This window comes from Ovis aries, chromosome 17, assembly GCF_016772045.2.
Source record: "Ovis aries strain OAR_USU_Benz2616 breed Rambouillet chromosome 17, ARS-UI_Ramb_v3.0, whole genome shotgun sequence".
Classification (NCBI taxonomy): Eukaryota; Metazoa; Chordata; class Mammalia; order Artiodactyla; family Bovidae; genus Ovis; species Ovis aries.
The window spans coordinates 40,406,341-40,421,636 of record NC_056070.1 but is presented as its reverse complement, the minus strand read 5'-3'; the positions used below and the strand labels follow the sequence as shown (position 1 = coordinate 40,421,636).

The following is a 15,296-nucleotide window of genomic DNA, read 5'->3' as shown; positions in this document are numbered from 1 at the left end:
AGTAGGCATGAACCACGAGCCCTTCCTCACTCGGGGCCTTTCTGTGTCATCCTTGCACGTTCTGGCCTCAGGTGCCAACTGCCGGTCTCTCTAGGACAGCACTCTGGTGCTGTCTTTTGCAAGGCTTGTCTTCCCCACCCAGCCATTTCCAGGCCAGCTCATCAACTATCTTGGCCATATAATTAAAAACCAAGCTTAGGAGGTGTGGGGGCAGCTCCTGGTCTCAATTGTCTGCTTCATCCCACACCTGTCCACAGCTGGGAGTGGACCCTAAGGTCAGGAACTCCCTTTCAGAACCAGTGGAGCAAAATCCCACTCCTGATGAGCCAACCTCGCTCCTTCCCTGGGAGAACTAAATATTCTTGTGAGTTTTGCCTTCAGAGCTCAGAACTATCCCTCCTCTTCCTACATTTTAAAAATTCAATTTGCGTAAACTATATCTTTTTACGTTTCTTTTCTGTGGAAGTAAGCCTGTTTGTATCCTTCCTTCCCCTGCAGAGGGCGGCCTGCCTGTCCCAGGATCCAGGCCTGCCCTGTGGATTTGGCTGCGGTCACACACCCACCGTCTGCGGCAGCTGCTGGTGTTCCGGGGGGTGGACGGAGAGCAGGGGGTTTAATTTTCCCCATCCATGTCCTGTCCACTTGTTTCCAGTCTTCTGCTTTTATCAAACACGCTGCAGTCACACGGTTGTGTCTGTTTAGTTCCAGAAGTGGGGTTGGGTGTCCAAGGTTATAAACCCTGGGGACCCTAAGAGCTGTGATTAGTTACCCTCCATCTGTGGTCGCAGGGATTTGCGCCTCCACCTGCATTTCTCTTGGGTGGGGTGTCTTACCTTTGGTGTGTTTTTTTTTTTTAATTTGCTTTTTTCTTTTCAAGAGTGAGAATTAGCGTTTTTCCCTATGTTTAAAGACCATATTATTTTTGTTTTTCTGTAAACTGTCTGAATTCGTTGCCCACCTTTCCTTTGGTTTGCAAATCTTTATTGATCTCTGACTAGTCTTTATATGTTAGGGAGATTAATCCTTTGTGATATGAGCTGCTGATAGCTGGATTTTGTGAACCTTTTAAAAAATGCTTGATCACATTTTTCTACATAATCGAGGTTGTACTGTATACATAACCCTGTGTTCTGTTTTTCAGTCCTAACGCTGTGTCATCAGCATTTTTTATTTTTCGAACATAGTGCATTTTTACCCTCAGACGGAAATACAGAGGGAGGTTTTAGGGTGCAGAGCACATGACCCCGAGTTGTTGGCTCGTGATGTGGAGCTAATGACCCAGCCGCATTGGAGGAGCACAGTTTGGGGTCAGGAGACACTGGTTTGGGTTCCATCTTCGCCACTTACTGGTTCCAACCTCATTCAAGTCTCCTAACTTCTATGTAAAACAGAACACAAGACACCTGTGAAGGACACTTGTGAAGGCCAGCTCAGATACCTTCTGGAAGGAGGTTAGGCAGGTATTTCTCATGTGCTGTGCAGCTCTCATCACCAGCCTCCCTGTCTGCACCCAGAACTCAGGCCTTCTGGGCTCAGTGTCTCAGACTTCAGGAACCAGACTTCTGGAAGCAGCATCTCTAGGCTCTGAGATTATGCAGTAAAAAAGGACAGTTTGTAATACAGTGGAAATCAATTCGACACAGTCAAAACCGTAGTGGCAAACTGAAACCTGCAAATGGGTTTGATAAATGAGAGGGGGCGTTACTGTCCTGGAACCTTTGTCCTGTCCTCAGGGGAGGCAGGAGTGAAAAGGGGCAGGAAAGTGTGGTCTGTGGATGCTGGGAAGGGAGCTCAGTAAATGCCATTGTCTAAGGCCAGACTATGAGCTTCCCTGGTGGCTCAGTGGTAAGGAATCTGCCTGCAGTCCAGGAGACACAGGTTTGATCCCTGGGTCTGGAAGATCCCTTGGAGGAGCGCACGGCTACCCACTCTAGTATTCCTGGCTGGAAAATTCCATGGACAGAGGTGCCTGGTGGGCTTTAATCCATGGGGTCACAAAAGAGAGAACAGCTGAGCAACTGAACACACACAAGGCCGGACTACACATTTGAAACCAAATTGGACTGCTTATAATTCAGTAAGATAGTTTCCCCATGGAAGTTCACCCACTGCCTCGGGCTTCAGCTACCAGAAGCTTTATAGAGCGAACTGTCATTAAGGTTATTTGTCTTAAGACAATACTAGACTCTTTGATGGGTTTTAAAAGAAACAGTGTTCCTGTTGTATTCCTGTTTCATTATTTTTAATTTTTCAAGAGAGAGTGCAGTCATGGTGAAATATTGAAAAAGCACGAAGTCTTAGCACCTACCTGCACACACTCATAGCCTGCCTGGCTCTGTGATAAGCAGAGATAACCCTCAAAACAGCGCTCATGAGGTGGGGACCACTGCCACCCCCGTTCTGCAGGTGGAGATGCTGATAGCGCAGAGGGAGGGTTGGGCCGCGTGGGCAGGAGGCGGCGGGCGAGGGCGAGTGCCCAGGCTCCCGGCCCAGGGCCTGCAGAGCCCTTGCTCTGTGGCCCTGACCCTGGCGCCTGGGGTGGTGTTCGCATGTGGGGCTCTCACGGTGTCCTGTGAGGAGGGACCCGCTTGCTTCTCTCTTTCAACCACCAGCGTCCTACTCCAGATACCACCAGTCTCACGGTTACAGATCTTCTAGACAGACTCTGTGGGTATACAGTGAAATTCAGAGTTTTGTCCCTTTTAGAAATGCACATGGCAGCGTTGTATACACAGTACTCGATACTTCTTTCCAGTTAAAGGGGCCTCCTAATGCATACCATGTCACTGCCTGAGGAGCATCTCCGTGCAGGGTCGTGTCCGTGTAGCCCCCATCGTAGGGACGCGCCATCCCACGCGGACGCTTTGTTCTGGTCCTTGGCTGCTCTGAATGGTGTTGCTGTGCATCGCTTTTTGTACATAACCGTTTTGGACCAATGCGAGTTGATGTGTAGGATTAATTCCTACAAGTGGGGTATCTGGGTCAAAGAGTATGTGAGTCTGTGTGTTAGCACCCCTCCCCCCATGTCACTCACTCTCTTTGCCACTCCCTCTTTTCCCTTATTTTGGCCTCTGCCCCGCAGCCCAGCCCTCAGCACTACTCTCTGACTGCTCCCCCACCTGCTCACCTATACCCGTCTCTTAATAGGTATAATATTTTATACCCCAAAATAGGGACAGTTTCTGTTTATTTTGACTTTCCCATTTTGTAAACAAAAGATCTTATGGAGAGTCATACTTTCAGCCTCTGAAAATCTAGGAAAATTGACCTTGAGAAGCCTCTAGGGAAAAAGAATTATTTCCTTATCTGTGTGCAAGTTAAATGGATATAGAATAACTCATACATGAGGCTGTGCCTTGACTGTTTGAAATTCATTCACCTACCTGTTATGAGTAGAGAGTTTCCCTGGGTGGAGGGGAGGATGGGAGACCTTACGTTCAGAAAAAGATATGCAGTCATGTTGATGCAAGGTAGCTCTGAGCAGAGCTGAAAGTTACATCTCAGCCCTCCTGAAACACAGAGATGTGTGTTGATGATTTGGGTTGTGCTGTCAAGAGCGTGAAAGAATTAGCTCAGGAAATACTGAATTAATGCATGCTTGGGGATGGATCGCAAAGCTTCTTTACAAAAAAAAAAAAAAACAGATAATTTGTAGCTTCTAGATACAAAAAAAGAATTAGTGCTCTTTTAAGAATTAAAGGAACCCTTTTGGAAAAAATGAGTCATGGTTAGAGATTCTGTAAGTTTTTGAAGAGGAGAAAAAGAAGACCCTGTTAACAATAACAGAATCTGGGAAGCCAGCCGGGCGGCATGCGGGCTGGAGCAGGGCCCCTCGGTGACTCCTGCCCGCTCGGCGTCTCTGTAGCCTTGAGGGAACTTGCACTTTTCACCTTCATATTTCGCCAACATTTTTGGACCATTCTGTCAGTTAGAGATGTGTTTGTGCTGAGAAGCCTGCTTCTCCATCACAGTGCAGAGCCCATCAAGGAAGGCCAGGGTGCCATGCAGTCATGAAGGTCAGTCAGTGAAGGTGGCTGTTGTTTTCTCTCGTCCTCTCTGGCTGAGGACACCTGTTATACTTTGTACACTGCACACCTGGTAGATGGTTTGTGTCAGAGTCGGAGGGCTTGCAGGTCATTCTGGCTGCAGCTCATCACTTAGGAAGAGGGGCTTCCAGGCTGGAGCTGAGGAGGTTGCCTGGGGTCAGATGCTTCATCCTGCCCATAGGCCATGCAGGGTGGCCCAGGCTGGGGCCTGTGGGTGTCGGTGCTGCGGGCACCACAGAGACTCCACCTGCTTCAGAGTTCTATCTAATGTGACCCTGAGCTCAGGAAGGAGGGACTGGGTTCTCTTTCCTCTTGTTTGTAGGTCCCAAATAGGCTGCACGATGACTCATGACGTTCCGTCGTTGCTGTGGGAACCTAGTTGGTGAAGATTGTGGTTTGAGCTTGTGACCGGCGTAGTCATTCATAGTGCTATCTTGGCGGGAACCATGCTCCCAGCCACCAACAGCCTCTCCAGCTGCCAGCTTGCTAGAACCACTCATATCCAGGGGTTTGTTGGGGGGGGGGGGCTACTGACCTACCCTCAGACATGGCAAGCATCACACTGGACAACAACCTTTTATCCTACTGTCCCTGAATCCTGAGATCTCTGAAGGAAACCTTTGGAACCCACCTGAACTATATATAAGACTATTTGTTGTCTCTCAGTAATCCAGTTGAATAGTCGTCACTTGGACTAGTGAAATGTTAATTTGTTTCGTGTTGGGGTTTGATTACAACTCAGACCCTGGAGAGGTTGTTACATAATATGTGGTATAAACGTCATTTGAAAATTAAAAAAAAAGTCTGAATTCTGAAACATCTGGCCCCAAGGATCTCAGCTAAAGGACTGGGTATCTGAACGCACTGTTGATTCTCGGCTGCAGTTTTGCAAGAACTTTCGTCCTTATTCTCTGTCTTCCCAACAGCTTTGTGAGGCGGGTAAGGGCTGCATCTTGGAAGGGCTTAGCTCTGGAGTTAGCGTTTTCCCAAAGTCACGTCCAGTGAAAGTGGCCAAACTAGGTGGGAGCTCGGTCTTTCCCGAAGGGTAACCCGTGTCCCAGGCATCATGTCATCTGTGACTTGGACCCACTTCTCACCCCTACTAGGCGGACTCAACCTCTCCTTCCTTCTAGGGATGTTTGTCTGTATTCCTGTGACAGCAGCATTACTGACTGGTTTTTACGTTGACCTTCCCCCTTCAGATTGTGTTTTGAGGTGGGCACCGATCCTGTTGATTTCTCTTCCTGGTGTCTCTCATGGCACCTGGTCAAGCCAGCACCCAGTGCTGGGAGCTGCTGGGCGGATGGACAGAGTTTGCCAGCCTTTGTCATCATCTTGGTCGGCTTTGTTGGCTTTGTATAGTTTCGTTTTCCCTTTTTTGGAACCATTTAAAGTTCCCTGTCATACTTGAGTCTTTTTTAAAGAAATAGTTTCCTTTGTTTTCGGCTGTGCTGGGTCTTGTTGCCGTTTGGACTTTTGCAAATTGCGGCAAGGGGGCTACTCTCCACTGCGTTTCCCGGGCTTCTCGATGGAGTGGCTTGGCTTGTTGCAGGGTACAGGCTCCAGGCGCATGTGCGCAGTAGCTGTGGCCCCTGGGCTCTGGATCACAGGCTTGATAGTCGAGGCCCATGGGCTTGATTGCTCCAAGGCATGTGGGATCTTCCCAGACCAGGGATCGAATCGGTGTCTCCTGCACTGGTAGGCGGATTCTTATCCATTGCGCCCCCAGGGAAGTCCCCACATACCTGAGTCTTAAAACATCCACATTCTGAGATCACAAGATGTCTCTGTCAACTCTACCTGTGAACTTTTCTTTGATGATCTTTGTTTCTTCGTGTGAGAGTCAGAGGAAGAGCATTTCCAAAAAGTGTCCTTCTCTCATAGACTGCGGTTCCATTAGACATACTGAGCCCACCTCCAGCCTGGTCCCTGTAAACATGCAGGGGAGGAATCAGATGCCCAAGCTGTGGGTCCCAGGGGACAAATTGCTGCAGCAAACCGGACACCTCGTACCCTGGTCCCTGCTGGCTTGACTCCTAGAAACCCTGATGTGCCAGTTGGGGCCCCTCTCCAGTTCCGGAAAAGTGGTTTTCTCAGGTAGCTTTAGATCTCTCCTGAGACAGGTCCGATGGTGTCCTTCACTTTCTCAGAAAGTCGAAACAGCGTTCAGCCCAGTGGTTTTGAAGCCAGCCAGAGTCCTCCTCAGGTTGTCCTAAACTTCCCAAGTCTGCACGGCCCTCTTGCAAGAGAAGTATTCCAGCCACCCAACACTTGAATTCTGTGCCTTTCTGCTGTGTGTCTGTGCCCTGCTCCCGGCCTGAGAAGAGCCCCGCTCACAACCACGTCCCATCCTGGCCATCCGCACCCTTCATCCCTTCCCTGGTGCAGCTGCTGGCTCTTCCAGGTTGTCTCCTGGTTCCTCTCCTGCTGTCTGTGCCCTGTCTGGTCCTGTTGTTTTCTGTGGTGACCCACATGGTTGCTTCTTCAAGTTCCTTGAGAACAGGGACATTGCTTATTTATCGTGTCCCCCTGAGGGCCAGCATCACTGGACTTCCCTGGGTTTGTCACCACAGCTCAGACCTCTGTCCTGTCATCACAGAGCGGTCTTCCTTGTGTCCGTGTCCAGATTCGCCTCCTCCCAGGAGGACACCTGTCATTAGATGAGGGTGCATCCTGGTCCAGGATGGCCTCAGCTCAGTGACATCTGCAGAGATATTGTTTTCAAACAAGGTCATATCCACAGGTACCAGGAATTAGGATCTGGCCATCTCTTTGGGGGGAACACAATTCTGTTTTCTCTGCTCAGAACCATTTGAACTACTACTGCTTGTCACTTTTCAGGTGAGTCATCACTCGCCTCCTGCTCTTGATCTGTAGTTCCAGAGATAAAACCTGGTCCAACTGGGCAGATTTTCGCATCCTGGAATTCTCAAACTGAAAAGGGTTCATATACGTCCTTTTGTTTACAGTTGGAAAAGGTAGACAAACAGTCTTACTTTCTTGTGCTTCAGGTCTTACAACTGTGACCATAAGCAGACAAGTACCACTGTGTTCCCTGATGCCAGGGGCACTGTTCCTCCCTTGTTTTCAGCAAAATGTTTCTGATCAGAGTCAGTGCCTTTAAAGTACCAGATAGATATTTTAAGGTAAGGGCCCAAGGCTTGTTTTCACCCCCTGAGTCCTGCAGAGAGTTGCCCTCAGCAAAGTGCCGGGAGCTGCAGCTGGTGCTCCTGGAGGCTACACGGCCACTGGAGTTTGTGGAGAGTGTGGGCATGCAGGGCATATGGATGGGTAGTGGTCACCGGTAACTCCAGGGTGGCAGGGAGGAGCCCTCGGGGTGCTGGAGGTTTCCACACATCCTCACGACAGGGGATGCAGAGCCATAGTGTGGCCCCAGGCCTCCTCCTGAAATACCATTTCACCTCCTGCATTTCCTGTCCCAGATGACTCCCAACCATCATTCCCTCTACAGCAAGTCACGGACGTATGAACGAGTTCTGTTCTAAAAGCGGGTTTGTAAGTCCGATTTGTTTGTTAAGTCCAACAAAGTAAGCCAACTAACACAATCGGCTGTGTAGTGGACTATAATAATATATATTATATATGTAGGAGAGGTTTATAATACTTTTCACACAAACACATGAAAAACAAACAGAAAATAAAAATTTTAATCTTACAGTACAGTACCATGAAAAGTACAGTAAGTAGTACCAGCTACCTCACTCCTGTTTTACACCTGCTTGTGAACCTCCTGGGCTTGAGATAAATATACTGTAACTCTATACAGTGCCATACAGTGAGGTACACAAAAGCACAACCACTTGTAATGAATGCGTGCAGGTGAGTGTACACCAGATACGTGAACTCACTTACGTGATTGGACGTGTGAAAGCATAGTCACATCTTTTGAAAGTTCACAACTTGAAGGTTCATATATAAGGGACTTACTGTACTAAGTTCAGAGATGGGGAATGTCAGAATTACAATTAGGTGTTAAACCAATGACAATATTCGTGTGAAAGTAGGAGAATAGAGTTTTCCTTGTATTTTAGAAAAAACTTTTTAAGGTATTTGGGTCAATAAATTGGATAATCTGACAGACATCTTTTCTTCCCATATCTTTTCATCTTTTTAAATTAAAAAGTAGCATGAAACAATTTATAGGGCATTATAGTGAAAGTGACTTCCCTGGTAGCTCAGATGGTAAAGCGTCTGCCTACAATGCGGGAGACCTGGGATCAATCCCTGGGTCGGGAAGATCTTCTGGAGAAGGAAATGGCAACCCACTCCAGTATTCTTGCCTGGAAAATCCCATGGACGGAGGAGCGTGGTAGGCTATACAGTCCATGGGGTCGCAAAGAGTGAAGTGAAGTCGCTCAGTCGTGTCCGACTCTTTGCAACCCCATGGACTATACATACAGTCCGTGGAATTCTCCGGGCCAGAATACTAGAGTAGGTAGCCTTTCCCTTCTCCAGGAGATCTTCCCAACCCAAGAATCAAACCCTGGTCTCCTGCATTGAGGGTGGATTCCTTACCAGCTGAGCCACAAGGGTCTTTATGAAATTTTAATTCTTCCAGAGGGGCTGTCCTCAGTTTTATTGATATTTGAGTCAGTGTTACCCCTCAAAAATAAGGGCTGAACAAGTTGCTCTATAGTGATAATTTACAAGTTGCTCTGTAAATGATGATGCTGTCTTGGCAAAATGTCATTCTTGGAGCAAAATGGATTGAACAAGAAAATACAAGACAATTAGATCTTTGTCACTTTTCGCTTTTAATGACTTCAGCCTGTGTACTGTGTTTTTAGTAATTGCAGAGTATGTTTTTAATAATGACCTTGTGTAAAATATTGTGGTTTGAGTTACAGGCACTAGGAGTTGTTGGGCTGGGGTGACAGAGAACTGGTTCCAGGAGCTGTGCTCCCCAGGAGTGGCTGGCTGATGACTCCCCTCTTCTTCCTCCTGTGTCCCGGTCCTCAGGTCGGCTGTCAGCTCGTGATGGCGAAAAACAGGCCCCAGCTGCGCAGCCCAGGTCGGGGTCAGGGGACGTGTCTGACCAGCCAGGCCTGGATTGAAAGTGGGAGATAAAAGATTCCTGAAACAAACTCGCCATGGTGTATGAAAACTAGAAGGAACGATGCTGGGCCTGGCTGCTTAGACCTCTGGTTGTTGAGAAGGTGCAACCAGAACTTGATGCTTTGGGGGCTACGATTTAAGACAACAAATCTGCTCCCTGAAAAGCACGTGTTCATTATTACCAGGGCCTGAGAAGGAGAGGACCAGTGATGCGCAGTTTGTGGTTGGGGACTAGACACTGTAGCGATGTCCTTAAAACATTGTGACATCAACAGTTCTTCAGGAAATTACCGCTGTTCTGGTGCGCTTAGCTGTGTCAGCCTCTGTGTGAAACACTTTCACGGAATCCCTGCTTCAGCTGTGTGAGCTTGGTGTTAATGCTCGCGTGCTGATGGAGAAATGGGATCTCAGAGAGTTTGAGTCTGAAACCATGTGTGTCTGACTTGGCTCTGCCATCTCGTCTCTTAGTTTTGCAGTGTGCTTTGTCTGTCCACCAGCCCTCCAATTCTCCATCTGTCCCCCACCCTCTTACCTCAGTGCTGTCAGCAGCTGGCACCCCGCTGGCCTCCGTCCACACTGAACCGTGTCGGTTCTGCCTCTGGATGTACCTGCCGCCAGCGTCTGTCCCCCCTGCCCCCTGCCTCAGTTGCCATCACTTCGTTTGAAGGCCCTGAACTCTAGAATAAATTCTCCTTGGCCTTCCTGCTTCTAGTTTTGCTCCGCCCTAGCCTGGCTTCCCCTCTAGCCGGGGACCACCCTCTCGAAGGTGGAGACTGAGTTTATGGATCTGTTGGCCTGAGCCCCTCGCTGTCCTCGGAGGTGAGCTGGCCTGCTGTCTCCCACCTGCCTCTCCAGCTCTGTCTTCCTGAAATCCTAGGGACTTCCCTGCCCTCCCCCACTGCTTAAGCCTGAAACTGAGTCTTACCACATCCTTTTTTTTCTTGCACTTGGACAATCTGTAGTTACACATTTATAGATGACGACTCGCCCAGTATTCCTCACTGAACCATATCCACCCTGAGGGCAGCGATCAAGCCTGCTTAGTTAACCAGCTGCTCAGCCTCTAGCTTGGAGCACAGTGACCGCAGGTGCCCAGATCTGTGTTGAACAAATGGGTAAACAGACTTGTAACTGAAGAGCCCAAAGCAGTGCAGCCCTTTCTTAGTCTTCGAGTTCTGATTTCACTTGTGGCTGAAGAAGGAACCTGTGTTTGGAGCTGTTTTGTCTCGGTGGCTTTTGGTTTGCTTAGGAAAAAACACGCTCCCTTTATGGCTGATTGTCATTGTCAGCAATTCAGCTTCTGTGCAGCGATGCACTTGGTTTTCCAAACTTCCATGTCAGAACCAGCCACAGTAGAAGAAAAGAATAAGTTCCAGGCGATGTTTTTCCTCTCCGTCTGGCCTGAGACTGCGTGGCTGGGAGAGGAGGAGCGAGGGCTTCAAGATTCCTGTCTGATGTTGCAGAGGTGGGAACACTCTGGGCCCTTCAACCTCGGCCGTGCTGCCCCCTGGAACCCAGGCATCCAGTTCAGCTGTCTCCACACACCTGTCCCACTCCTGCCTGCCTCCTTTGAGCAGAGTTTGCTTTTTTAAAGTTTTCATTTATTTTTTTTTTTTGATTGTGCTGGATCTAGTTGCGGGGCACAGGTTTCCTGTTGCAGTGGCTTCTTGTCTCAGCGCATGGACTCTAGGGCATGCGGACTTCAGGGGTTGCAGCACTGAGGCTCAGTAGTTGTGGCACACAGGCTTAGTTGCTCTTAAGGCATGTGGAATCTCCCCGGACTAGGGATCGAACCTGTGTCTCCTGCACTAGCAGGCAGATTCTCATCCACTGGACCACCAGGGAAGTCCCCAGAGTTGCTTTGGAGGAGAATTTTTCTCTCTAGTGATTTATTATCTCAGCAGCGCTCCCAGCCTTGATCACGGGCACTGGCTGTCAGAGTCTGCAGCCAGGGCTGTGTGCCCCCAGTCTGTGAGATCTCGCATGCTGGTATCTTCCATGCGCATGTGTGTGCCGGCTGGGAGACTCGTCTTCCTGTGACCAGCCTGAGTGTTGCCGCTAACACTACTCCTTTCTCTCTTGTTAATCCACAGTTGGTCATGTTCAGAGCTGGACCTGAACGAGATTCGCCTGATCGTTTACCAGGACTGTGAAAGGAGGGGCAGACAAGTCTTGTTTGATTCTAAGGCTGTTCACAAGATGCAGGAGGTGGCGGCTCAGGTAGGAAATGTGATTTGCTTTCCTCTTTTGCGTCTGTGCTCTAACCGTCTCTCTGGTCAGTGCAGCATCTACTGGGGTGAGTCATATAGCCTCCTTAGTGATTCAGAGGAGACGGGGCAGAGGTTCCTCGACCACCCCAGCTGAGTGCTTACTAATACACACAGGTAAGACTGTTAGCCAGTCATCATGCAGTTGCTAAGCAGCTACTATAGATGTTACCAGAAGTGAATTTGCTAGGGAGTCACAATCCAATTGGTTTTTGATGCCAAATATGTGCTATATAATGAGAAAACTAAGAACTGTAAAATTCATGAAGCATTTGCCTGAAGAGAAGGTCTGGTATTTACCATAGGTAGTAAGAGGTGATACGTAGCACTGGGGTAAACAGAAGTGGAGAACTTTCCTCACCACAGGGTTGCAGGATACTAGTGAAAGGGCCTGCATCTACAAAAGGGCCTATGTCTCAAGCCTGTTTGACCAAGGAAGTTTATTTCTTTTTTTAGTGGAGGGCAGAGTGGTGATAGTGGTGATGGAGGTGAAGATGATGATGGTGGTGGTGATGGTGGAGATGGTGATCGTGGTGGTGGTGATGGTGGAGATGTGGTAATGATGGAGTGATAGTGGTGGAGATGGTGCTGGTGGTGGTGCTGGTGGAGATGGTGATGCTGGTGATGGTTGTCATGGTGGGGATGGTGGTGGTAATATGGTGGGGTTGGGCATGGTGGTGGTGATGGTGATGATGATAGTGATGATGTGATGGTGGTGGTGGTGATGGAGGTGCTGGTGGTGGTGGTGGTGCTGGTGATGGTTGTCGTGGTGGGGTTGGGCGTGGTGGTGGTGGTGGAGATGATGATAGTGATGGTGGTGGGGGTGGTGATGGAGGTGCGGGTGGTGGTGGTGGTGCTGGTGGAGATGGTCATGCTGGTGATGCTGGTGATGGTTGTTGTGGAGATGGTGGTGGTGATATGATGGTGGGTTTGGGTGTCGTGCTGGTGGTGGTGATGGTGGAGATGATAGTGATGGTGGTGGGGGTGGTGATGGAGGTGCTGGTGGTGGGGGTGGTGCTGCTGGTGCTGGTGGAGATGGTTGTTGTGGGGATGGTGGTGGTGATATGATGGTGGGGTTGGGTGTGGTGTTGGGCGTGGGCTAATATGCTGGTGGTGGGGGTGGTGATGGAGGTGCGGGTGGTAGTGGTGGTGCTGGTGGAGATGGTCATGCTGGTGATGCTGGTGATGGTTGTTGTGGAGATGGTGGTGGTAATATGGTGGGTTTGGGTGTGGTGCTGGTGGTGGTGATGGTGGAGATGATGATAGTGATGGTGGTGGGGGTGGTGATGGAGGTGCTGGTGGTGGTAGTGGTGCTGGTTGTTGTGGGGATGGTGGTGGTGATATGATGGTGGGGTTGGGTGTGGTGTTGGGCGTGGGCTAATATGCTGGTGGTGGTAGTGGTGATGGTGATGAGGATGGAGATGGTGGTCGTGGGGGAGATGGTGCTGGTAATGATGATGGTGAGGTTGGTGGTAATGGTGGAGGTGGTGATGGTGGGGGGTGAGGCATGGGGCATCTGGGAGTGGTAAAAATGAGGACAGAGTGACCCTTAATCCCTTGGAACCCGAATGGGAAAGGCAGAGCACCGTGTCTGGTGGGAGCAGAGTCTGGTCCTCCCTGTGAGGCTTCAGGATGGCTGTCCAGTGTGCTTCTGACTGGTCGCCTTTCAGCAGTTATCCAGGCGTCTACAAATTAAACCCTTTTCTGCTCCTTCTGTTCATGTTCGGTAACCTGCCACCTGTATTGACTGAATCTTGGCACTTGAGAGAATGTGCAGCTAAGTAACTGAATAGTTTGTCACAGTCTACGTCACTTCAGGGCTGAGATCTCTTCCTGCTTCTGATAAGGTCGTTTCTACAGGAAGGAAGTGTTTGGTTAAAGGCAGTTTAGCTGGGCAGATCCCATGGTGCTCTCACGTGGAAGTCGGCCAGGTAGCTAATCATTACAGTAGTTGTCAGGCTTGTTAGGTTAGCGGGGGACTGGGGGATGAGAAGTCTCTCAGATGACTCCCTGAGGCTTGCATGGTAGATTCGTACCTAAGTTCAGGTGAGCTGGTACTTGGCCTTTTGTTTGGTGAACAGCATGCGTTTTCCCCCTGATTTCCCGCATCATTTCCTATTTCCCTGAAGGCATTGCACAGATGGTATATTTGCACATCCACATTCTGTCACCTGGGCTCTGGATGGTGGTAACAGGTAGAGGGAAAAAATTCTCACTGGTTGGCAAAAGGAACCAGAATCATGTCTGTAGGGGCAGTGATGACCCTGGGGTGTGCAACAGAAGTGTCCCGGAAAGTGCTCTGTTATTAATAATTACAGAAGCAGCTGGTCCTGGGTAGGCTTGGAAGCTGTCTGAACTGACCGAACAAGTGCAGTCTGGGCTCTGCTCACTGGACTGGGTGCTGTCACCACCTGCGGGTAGCTTGGCCAGAGGGCCTGGTGGTGTGGGTCAGGTGTGGATCGTGTCTCTCTGCAGGGCCGTGTTCCTGGCTTCAGCAGCATGAAGCAGCGGGCAGACCCGAGGAGACCACTGAGGGTGTGCATATGCTCAGGGAGGATGCCACATCCTGGGCCTCCATCCCTGCCCGTGACCACTGGGGACACATGCTTCCTGTTCCCCTTCCACCCCTCCCCATCTTCAGCCTTCCCCCCCACCGGCAGGCACCAAGCGTCAGCAGTTGGCAGCAGGCACATGACTGCAGGCATTTGCATTCGACCACCAGTGTGACTGTCACATTGCAGATTAGATAAGCTGCAGTTGCATTCATGGTTGTCCAAGCAGAGCTGCACACACAAAGCAAGTAAGGCTGAGGATAGAAACCACACATCACAGAGGGGGCAGGCTGCGTCAGTAGTGGGGAGTGTGTCTTGGCACAGGAGGATGGGAAAGGTTAGTACAGGTGTATCTTTGTTCCTCTGTGTCACTGTCACAGAAACCAGCCCTGGACTCCATGTAGGAAATGTGTGTAGCTCGCGCCCCGCGAGCCCTGACCTCTGAAGGCTGTGTTGCATCACATGTTGGGTGATCACAGGAGCCCCTGTTCAGTGCTCCGTCTTCATCTTTCACAAGCCCGACCGCGTGACCTTCTCTGAAGCAGTGCAGGAGGGTGTGTTATGAAAGCACATGCCCGGACTTTCCAAATGAATCCTTCTGCCTTCCTAATTCCTTCTGCCTGGTGAAAATTTAAATTTGAATCAAGGACTGTATCCTCATCAGTATGCTAATCTATGACTCTACAAAGTACTCCAAAGTCCTCTAATAATCAGAACAGAGGTCAGGTCTCATTGATGATTTTCAAGTATGAATTGAAACTTCAATAACAGCTGCGTTATTTAAAGAGAATATTCTTGAGAAATCCCCTGCTGGTCCAGGGGTTAAGACTCAGTGCATTCATGGCAAGGGCCCAGATTCATTCCTTGGTTGGGGAACTCAGATCCCTGAAGCTGCACCGTACCTCCAAAAAAAACCAATGATAATAAAACAAAGAGAATAGTTTTTAAAAAATAATTTTATTTATTATATTTTTGGCTGTGCTGGGTCTTCGATGCTATGCAGGCTTTTCTCTAGTTGCGACAAGCAGGGGCTACTCTTTAGTTGCAGAGTGGTTTAAGGAAGGGCTCCCCAGCGAGCGTGTGTGGGGAGCCTGGTACACTTGGTGGTGGTGTGTTCACCCTGTCTCTCTCTCTTCACCCAGAGAACGGAGGACCTCCCTGCAAAAGTGCCGGCCAAAAGCTGCTCAGGAGGCGGCCCTGCTGCTCACGGCCCTTCAGGGGGATCTTTACCACATGCCAAGGAGCAGCTTCCCAAGTACCAGGTAAAGCCGCCCCTGCGAACGCAACAGCCCGAGGGCTGAAGTCACTTACTGTCACTTCCCCACGGGGATCATGGTGCTGGAGGCGCCCGCTCC

At 49.7% G+C, this 15,296-nt stretch overlaps 1 protein-coding gene across 11 annotated transcripts in view; it reads left to right on the top strand.

Annotated features, from left to right (window-relative positions):
• Nucleotides 1-15,296, top strand: part of FNIP2 (folliculin interacting protein 2) — a 125,856-nt gene that overhangs the window by 48,769 nt on the left and 61,791 nt on the right. For 9 of the 11 annotated variants that reach the window (XM_042234398.2, XM_042234397.2, XM_060400667.1 and 6 more), the window contains exons 2-3: nucleotides 11,216-11,342; nucleotides 15,084-15,203. In XM_042234398.2, coding sequence (XP_042090332.1) covers nucleotides 11,216-11,342; nucleotides 15,084-15,203 — 247 coding nt within the window. The remainder of the gene's footprint in view (nucleotides 1-11,215; nucleotides 11,343-15,083; nucleotides 15,204-15,296) is intronic. The other 2 variants (XM_042234406.2, XM_042234405.2) reach the window with 1 other exon arrangement.